Raw genomic sequence first — 9,187 nt, 5'->3', positions numbered from 1 at the left:
AATGCGTCATTTCAGGACTCTTGTGACCCTAGGGTATGTCCACGCCACAGTTGGGAAATGCGATGACTGCATGCCTAGGCCTACTCAAAGTCGTTTTTATATATCTAGATCAGATACACCAGTGTCCAAAGTGAACTGAAGAAAAATCAGTTCCTTACAGAACTTTGCTGGTTTGGGAGTCTGCTGTGGTGGTTTAACCTGCTAGGCAACTGAACTCCACCACAACCGGTCTCTTACTCCCCCTCCTCTATGGAAGAGGGGGAGAAAATACGATGGAAAAGGGCTCACGGGTTGAGATAAGAACAGGGAGATCGCTCACCAATTACTGTCACGGACGAAACAGACTCAGCATAGGAAGATTAATATAATTTATTGCCTATTACTAACAGACTAGAGCAGTGAGAAACTAAAAGCAAACTAAAAACACCTTCCCCCCCCCCGACCACCCTCTTCTATGTTCCCCCCCTTGAGCGACGCAGGGGAAAAGGGAATGGGGGCTGCGGTCAGTCCCTGACGCTTCGTCTCCGCCGCTTCTTCTCGGTCACTCCCTGCCCCTGCTCCCCGCGGGGTCCCTCCCACGGGATGCCGTCCTTCCCGAACTGAGCCCGCGGGGGCTGCCCACAGGCAGCAGCTCTTCAAGAACTGCTCCCACACGGCTCCGTACCACGGGGTCCATCCATCCCCCAGGAGCAAACTGCTCCAGCACGGGTCCCCCACGGGCGGCAGCTCCCCCCAGGCCCCCTGCTCCTGCGTGGGCTCCTCTCCACGGGCTGCAGCTCCGGCCCGGGGCCTGCTCCTGCGGGGGCTCTCCATGGGCCGCAGCCTCCTCCAGGCCACATCCACCTGCTCCACCGGGGGCTCCTCCACGGGCTGCAGCGTGGAGATCTGCTCCGTGTGGGACCCATGGGCTGCAGGGGGACAGCCTGCTCCACCAGGGGCCTCTCCACAGGCCGCAGGGGAACTTCTGTCCTGGAACCTTGATGTGGTGGAGAGTTAACTTCATCCCAGCAAGACCCAGTACATCTGCTGACAGCAGTCCTCACCAATGTATTTTTTTTTCCTCCATCCGTTCTGAAACATACTTTCGAGTCAGACCTATGACATCTTACAGTTACAGGAAGTCACCAAGCTATAGCACAGCAGTAGCTTTGCCGCAGGAGGTACATAAAAGCCAATATCACTGGTCGTGCCACTTCCCATCCGTAAGGCAGGCTGGGTGTACAGTGCAAAGCAATCCATGGCCAAATAGTGAGCATCAAGTCGTGTTTATCAAGGGTCTTGACTGGGCAGCACAGCCGCAAGACAAGAATAGTCAATGCCACCCATGCCAGCAGTGGACAGGGACACTGGATCACTGGTTGTTTGGAGAAATACTGCATGTGGACCTTTCTGTGAGTGTATATATGTAGAAACTACAGAATGCTCTGCTCTTTGCTGGCACAAATTTCAGATTCTCTGAAATGTCTTTTGAAAACCTGTCCCTTTTGGGAGGCTATGCATGATGATCTACATTCAGATATCCAGACAGAAATTAGAAATACCCTTCCTTTTTATCACATTATACCTTCCTCTTGTACACGAGAAAAAATGTGAGTTTTGTTCTGTACCCTGCTTATTACCTGCAATTAACTAATGTCTGTTGCATATTTTTAATACATATAGTAATGAATAACAATGACAATGGTATTTCAGGAAAGATTGCCTTTTCGGAAAGAAAAAAAAAAAAAAGATTAATTTACAGGGAAGCATATTTTTCCAGGCAGACACAGAAGACACAGATGTGGAATTACCAATACAATGTTATATCCAGGATTAAAAACAACTTTCCTCTTGAAGAAACCACACAGATTTTCTATGTCTTTTAGCTTCTGAGGTGTGCTTGGAATTTGGACCTGCTTCCTAGGAGGCACCACGAGGAGTAGGCTCTCTAGCATATGCTCTTTGTGGACCTTGCAGCTCGGGGCATGACCATCACCGTGGTCTTGCTCACCTGCCCTGGACAACAAGGTGTGGCACAAGGGGATGAAGAGTGGCTTTCTCACCATGCTAGTGTTTTAGACTGTCAGATTTCCATCACAGTGAGAGGATCAGATAAGCCTAAAATGTATATTTCTGCAAGGGATGGGAAAAAAAAAACTATTTTCTGCAAGGGATGGAAAAATACTTGTTCTTAAAGACCGTGTAGATTGTGGAAACTTCTGGTAGGCAGTACAACGTGAGCACCCAGCCCAGGATTCTGAGCACTGGGTGCAGCTGCATGAATAAATGATTTTTCTAATTTCTCACTGAACTGAAAAATTGGTGTGAAGATGTTGGGTGGAACTGGTTTTCCTTAAAAAAGAAAAAAAAAAGAAAAAAAAAGAAAAAAGAGAAAAGAATAATAGTATTAAAAATCAGACAGGACTAAACTATTTTTAAACAATTCTTATCTTAAAACACATGGGTGCATAAGCAGTACAGTCTGATCATCTGTGCACTTCTATTGGGTGATGGAAGCAGGACTCAACTCTTACAGTTGCCTCTGTGTTGTGGGTGCTCTGCTACCTGACAGCAGTTGAGTTCATGTTAAAACTTTTCCTTTAGTTGCAGAATTTAAAGATTTTTTCTCTTCTCTACTTGGCTGCCCATTTTCCCAAAAAAAAAAAAAAGTAGCAATTCAGTTATCTTTGAGACCTCTGTCAAATTCAGTTGAATTCAGGCAATGAGTTCAAACATTATTAGGAGGGAATGTATACAGACACTCACGCAGCTGCGTGTACATCCATGTCGATACGGAAAGATAAATCAAGTCAGCTTTGTTTCCACATGGAAAAAGGGCATAAATAATATTTCAGTAAATAATAAAATGCATCACATTGTACAGAAAAGTAAGCAAACAAAATACATATTTTTTAAATCGTTAACATCAATATTTAAACCCATTCTCTTTCTTCCTGTAACACGTTTGTGGGTTCCCTTCAAAATCATCAAGTGCTTCAGTCAAACTAAATGTGTATTTTTTTCTTTTTTTTTCTTTTCTTTTTGTTTGCAAATATTTTTTTTCTGTAAAATCGCACTCAGCAGCAGGGAAGAATGGTATCACTCATCGCTCTCCTGAGCTGCAGGGTAGGACTCTTAACTCAGCTAAGAAATGGAGGCTGAATGAAGCCAACTACCGATATACACGGCTGTGTCCTAACACAAATGCTAGAGAAGGTCAGTGAACCAAAGGCTACCATCCACATGCATGCCTCTGAAAAATATGCTTGTTGTCCTGAAAATGGATGTAAAGCCATTAAGTGTTTTACAGTTGGAGTAAAAACATTATTTACCTTTCTGCGTGTTGTCGGTCGCTTTTGTTTGTTGTTTGCTGCCTTTTTGGTTGTTGCTGCACTGCTGTTCAGAGGCAAGGACTGAGGAAGGTGGAGGATGCTTGAGGAATATTTTAGTCCCCAACAGGGACTAAACCCAGAATGCTAGATAAAGTGAATAGTGGCAAGAGAAATAACTGTGTCTGCAACCTTCTCTTACCGTTCCACTTGCACTGCAGCTTTTGGTACGTGGTTACAGCTGTGTTCCTCACATTGCACCGGGGACTATTGCATTTCTCCCTTCTCTCTCTCCATGCTGCGTTTTAGGTGGCAAATGCGAAGTGAACGTGGCTAGATCAAAGGGGTGGGGAGGATGCCGAGTGCAGTTAGTGGTTAGTGCATAGCAAAGCAGGGTGGCAAAGCAGTGTGCGAGAAAATTTACAGTTTAACTCCTAATTTTATGCATGTCCCAGATCCCTCTCAACTGCCACTTTCTACGAGGTAAACAGCACCTTGCTATGAGTCTGGAGCAGGCTATAGTTAGTACGGATTTAAGTCGAGATTTTGAATGGTTACATGTAATGGTAATTTCAATTCAGTGGTTAACCTCGGTGGTGAAAACAGCATTCGGGCATTTGCTGCATCACTCATTTGCCCTTAGCTTAAGGTCAGAGGGCTCCGCTCTATCTCCCTGCAGGAGAACAGCAGTTCCCCCGGAATCTGCCCATGTTTGTGGCAAAGAGACGGGCCCTTTCAGCTCTGCTTGCCGTTGCTGGTCCCTTCAGCAAGAGCCGTGGCCGTGCGAGGAGCTGGGAGAAAGGGAAAAGACGCTGCCCACCCTCCTGCCCCCCGGCCGGAGGCCAGGGCCGCGATGCTCACCCGCTCCCGGCCCCGCTCGCACCCAGCCCACCGGGGGACCCCGCCGCTGATTTCGGGGCGCCCGAAGGATGCTCTGCCCGGCCCCACTATCGCGGGGGGTGAGCGATGTCGCGACAGGGCCGCCCGAACCCCGCGGTCCCTCCGCCCGCGAGCAGCCGGGTATCAAACGGAACCGAGGGCCGCCGCTGAAAGAGCAAGTGAAGCGGAAATTTAAAGCCCCTCTGCTAATAATAACAGTATAAATAACCGAAGACATCTTGTAAACAGTGCGGTCATAACCCTGAAACATTAAACAGCTCGGTGGGATCTGGCGCATCAGCTGCCGACGGCCGCTGCCGGTGCAGGGGGAGCGCCGGGCGCTCCTGTTTATCTCAGCCTAATCTCCCGCAGGCGCCCCGATCGATCGGGGGGAGATGTTTAAAGTACAAATTCCCGGAGCCCTCGGCCGGGGCCCAAACCTCCGCCCCGCGGGGCTCCGGCAGCTCCGTCCCCGCCGGGCCACCGCGGCACAGCCGGGCCCCGGCCGCCGCTGCCGCTCCCGCCCCGCGATAACGCCCCGCGATAGCGATAACGCCCCGCGATAGCGACATCGCCCCGGGCCGGCTGAAACGGGCGGCTCCGCGGCCACAAAGCTGGGGAAGGGGGGGACCCCTCCGTGCCCCCCGCTCCCGTCGCTGCTCTCCCTCTTCCGCTGAGCCCGGAGCCGCCCCCTCCCCGGGGGATTGGGTCCAAGTCTCTCGCAGTAAGAAAACGCCCCCCCCCCCCCAATCCGCTCCTTGCCCCCCTCTCCCCCCCACCCCCCCCCAAGCCCGGGGGTGGCTCCCCCCGCGTCGCCCCCAGCCAGCGCCGCTCGCCCCGCTGCGACCGGAGTCGGAAACGAAAATTACAGCGCTCCGCGTTCAATGGAAAGGAAGGTTTATTCACGGAAACAGAGCAAAAACCTGCTTGGAGAAAATATATCTATATATCTTTAGGGTGAATTACTCCATAGAGATGACTGTCAAAGTCAGTTTTTTTTTTCTTTTTTTCTTTTTTTTTTTTTCCTAGGCATCTACATATTTCACAGGTCTCAGACAAAAGATACGCGCGTGGTAGGTTTTGTTTGATCTCTGTCTTTTCTCTAGTAGCGCTTGAACCAGCAAGGCTCTCGGTGCGGGACACTCGACTGTACACGCATTCAATAAAGTTAAATAGAGTCGGGATCTCTCTCTCGGGGCGGACGGAGTCTCTGCTAGGGCGCCCGTGGTGGCCGGCGCCGCGCCGGGGGGGGCGAGCGGCTCTCCCCGGGGCTCTGCCCGGGGCCGGGGGCGGCGGCGGGGCCCTGCCCGCGCCGGGCCGGTGCTGCCGGGGCTCAGGATGCCGTCGGGCCGCACAAGCGGTTTGTGTTCACCACTTCTTTCAGGTCACTCTCGGGTTTGCCGGCTACCATAAAAGGCCAGGTCTGTAGCCAGGAAAAGACACGGGTGGCAAGGGGGTTACACGCACGTCGCCGCGCTCCGTTCGCCTCGCGGGCGGCTCTGCAGGGCGCCCTTCCCGACGGCTTCAGCCGCGACCCCTTCCTCCTCCTCCCGCAGCTGCCCGGCCGGCTCTCCCCGCGGGATCGCAGCCGCTGCGGGGGGCTGCAAACGCCCGCCCGCGGCCCCCTGGCCGGCCTGGGGAAGGGCAGCGCCGTGCTCCGGTCGGGGCCGGCGGGGGAGGGCCCTCGGGGTGCCGCCTTTTCCCACGAGAGACGCCCCGTGCACTTTTCTCCCGTGGGAAAAGCCGGCACCCCGAGCAGCCCCCCTCCTATCCCGCCGGCCCTCTCTGTCCTCCCACGGCCGCAGAGGCAAGGTTTTGTGTGCCTGCGTGTGGAGGGGGCGAATATCTGGGTTGGGTGTCTGGTTTATGTTGTGCTCCTGTTGTTCTGCGATTTTTGCTTTTAGCTACAAAATAATCTCCCGAGCCCTTATCAAGATGACACCGCCGGTAATTTGCTTCCCCTGCCCCGAGACCAGAGCTCAAAAGGCAGAGCCAGATCTCGGGGAAACGTCCCCAGATCCCCTACGTGATCCTCTTATCATTAGGCACAGGCAATGCAAACGCTGTACGGGATCAAACCCACCCCTGGTTTGCACCCGATGCACATATTTTTACAGCTGGAAACTGGGTGTTTCTGGTGGGGAGACCCTGGGCTGCTCGGGAAGGCTTTCTGCTGCTGGTGGGAGCCACAGGAAGGATGGACACACAGCCCCCAACGCCGGGGGTCTGCGCTGTTTCTGATTTCTCCTCTGTGAGTTTACATGAATAGGAACAATGTCCTGGACCCAGCGAATCTGAGCGGTCGGGTACAAAGCCCCAAGAGTTCTGTCTTTAAAAAAACAGGGCTTGAGGATTACTATGGCAGGAAATATCGTAATAGAGAGGAGAGGTTGAGAATAAATCCGGGGTTCTTCCTTGGCTTGGGCCCTTCCGAACACGTACCTTTCTCTACCCAAATTCTCACACCCTCCCACCTGAAGGTAGGGAGCTTCTGTCAACCTACTGAGTTCTCTTGGGCATTCCTGGCGCAGCAAAGCTGCCCCCAATATCTGTGGCCGCCCCTGGAGGGGACTGCACGGAGCAGCGGCTGGGGCCCAGGAGGCTCAGCTCCCGGGGCGCCGGGAGGGGGGGCAGCTGGGAGCCTGTCTCCTCGCTCCGGAAGCCTTTGTCACCCCGCGGGCTGGCACCAGACCCTCTGTGAGGAAGGAGTATGTGGAGTTTTCTCCCCGCACGTGCCCCATCCCAGCTCCTCGCCCGCCTCTCCCCATCCACACACACACACACACAAGTGGCTGGCCTCGGCGGGCCGTGACTTACCAGGTTGACCGGGTGGATGTAGCCATTTTCGTACTTGTCATTGGCCAGGATCTGTCTCAGGTGAGCGATGTAGCTGGAGGCCAACCTCAAGGTGTCCAGTTTGGAAAGCTTGGTGTCTGGGGGCACCCAGGGCAGGGTGGTCTTAAGCCTGGAGAAGGCTTTGCTAAGGACCCTCATCCTCGCCCTCTCCCTGGCGTTGGCAGCATTTCTCTGGACCTGCTTTCCCTCCTGGCTCACTCCATTTAAAGGGCTCTTCTTGGGGGGAGCTTTTTTCCTCTTGCCCGAGGCCCCTCTCCCCTTCTGAGGGGAGCCATTCTCGCCATTGGATCCTTCCTCGTTGCTCTCGTTGGACGCCCCGAACTCTTTGTTAGTATCCATTTTCAGGCCATCGCACTCCAGCATCTCCACCTCCTGAAGATCTTCCACATCACTGAGGGACCCAGTGGACATGGTCTGGAAGGTGCCAAAGGACCGGTGGGAAAGGGGGTGGGAAGCAGGAAGGGCAGCTCCTCAAAGCTACTTGGAGGCGGTGGAGGAGAGAAGGGGCGCCCGTGCTTTCCTCCCCTTCTCTCCCCCCCAGCACCGAGGCGCAATATCGGTCCAGAGAGGATCCCCGCCCTCCCACCCCCCAACCCCGCTTCGCCCGTGTTTGAGGGAGGGAGGGAGCGTGTGTGAGAGGCAGAGAGAGAGAGAGAGAGAGAGAGAAAGCCGAGGAATTTAGTGAGGACACTAGTAATTTATCTGGGGGATAGGAGAGGCGGATCCAGCCCAGGGGAGGGGCCCTGCCCGCTGAGCACACCACATCCCCAATCACAGACCTTAGCACAGGACAGGGAGTGAGGTATCCCAGCAAGCGCTTGCTGAGAGCTCGGGACTGGGATTCAAAGCTTCACCACTGGAGCAAAGCAACTCTCTCTCTCTCCCCTCCCTGTCTTTCTATCCTCCCCCTTCCTCCTCCTCTTCTCCTTCCCCACTTCCCTCTCCAGCCAGGGCTGCTCTCCCCCTCCCTGCCTCCTTGATGACCCAGGCGGCTGGTGTCACGGTTCTTGACGAAAGCCAAAATGGGTCATGAGCTGAGAGAGCAGCAGATCCACCAGCGAAAGCCTTCCAGGGAGCTTTGCAATGCGTGCTGTCTAAACGCTGTCCTGTAACCTAATCTGAGGGAGATTTGTGGATGATTACATTGGAGAGTGCATCCTGTCCAGCTACTAGTGTATTCCAGGAAAGGAGCGCTCGGACCTCGCCATCGCAGCCCGGGCTCTGGAGGCAGGAGGAGCTGCTTCCTTCCAGGATTCCTGCATGGTCTCTGGGGCACCCTGGTCCCCCCTTGCCACCTGAGCTCCTCGGGTGAGCCAGTTGCTGGAGACCCCAAATCCCTCCAAGATGGGATGAGCACTGTGAGGGTGCCGAGGCCAGCAGGGCCATAGGCACTGTAGGGGAGGGAGGAGGTGGAGGAGGGCTCCTGGAGGGTAGCGGTTGTGTCCAACACCCACTTTTCCTCAGAGTTTTGTTGCAGAGCAGATGCCGGAATCTCTCTCTGTTATGTGCGGGGAGGGTTTTATCTGCTGCTCAGTGCATCCTTAAACATCAGGGAGTTTTGCCTGAGTAAACAGGCGAGATAAGGCCCTGGCTGTGGGGACTGCGCCAGTGAGTGCGTTAGGCCTTCTTCTGCGTCCACGGAAGTTGAAGAGGAGTTTTACCACGAGTGTGAATGAGCACGTCACTGTGCAGCTTGAATGAATAGCCAGCTGTATGCTGCAGTCATGTTCACTATGTACATGCATGTGCAGCCACTGCAGAGCAAGCTTTCTAAAGCATTTAGGCATGGCCTAACTCTTCTTCCACTCCATGTGCACCTTGGTAAAATTTTCCCCAACCCGCCCATGGAGCCCAAAGGGGCCAGTGATTTGTGAACCTTCTCCTATCTCTCCTCCCTTCTTCATGTACCTCCCAAGGACTCCCAGATCCTGCAGCAGCCGGGACTTTCAATGCAGGGGGCTGCAGAGCTGGTCTGGACCCGCACATGGGACCTTTCTGGACAAATGTCCACCATGACCAATCTCACTGCAGGGAGAACCCCAATTATTCAGCTGCTGACCTGAGGATTCACAAAGGTCTGGACAAAAATGTACAGCCCGTGATGTCACGGTGGCACACAGTGGCTCTGGAGTTAATCCAAGGTC

General features: G+C 53.8%; 1 protein-coding gene across 1 annotated transcript; it reads right to left on the bottom strand.

Annotated features, from left to right (window-relative positions):
• Positions 1-5,067: 5,067 nt before the first annotated feature.
• TCF21 (transcription factor 21) lies at positions 5,068-7,685 on the bottom strand. Its single transcript, XM_083830227.1, has 2 exons — positions 7,005-7,685; positions 5,068-5,610 (listed from the first exon to the last, which is right to left on the bottom strand). Exons 1-2 carry the CDS (start codon positions 7,452-7,454, stop codon positions 5,521-5,523), a joined length of 540 nt encoding a protein of 179 aa, XP_083686353.1. The 5' UTR covers positions 7,455-7,685; the 3' UTR covers positions 5,068-5,520.
• Between the last annotated feature and the right edge of the window lie 1,502 nt (positions 7,686-9,187).

The sequence above is a fragment of the Anser anser genome (genome assembly GCF_964211835.1).
Source record: "Anser anser genome assembly, chromosome: 3".
NCBI classification, from domain to species: domain Eukaryota; kingdom Metazoa; phylum Chordata; class Aves; order Anseriformes; family Anatidae; genus Anser; species Anser anser.
This window is presented reverse-complemented; position numbering and strand designations above follow the sequence as displayed.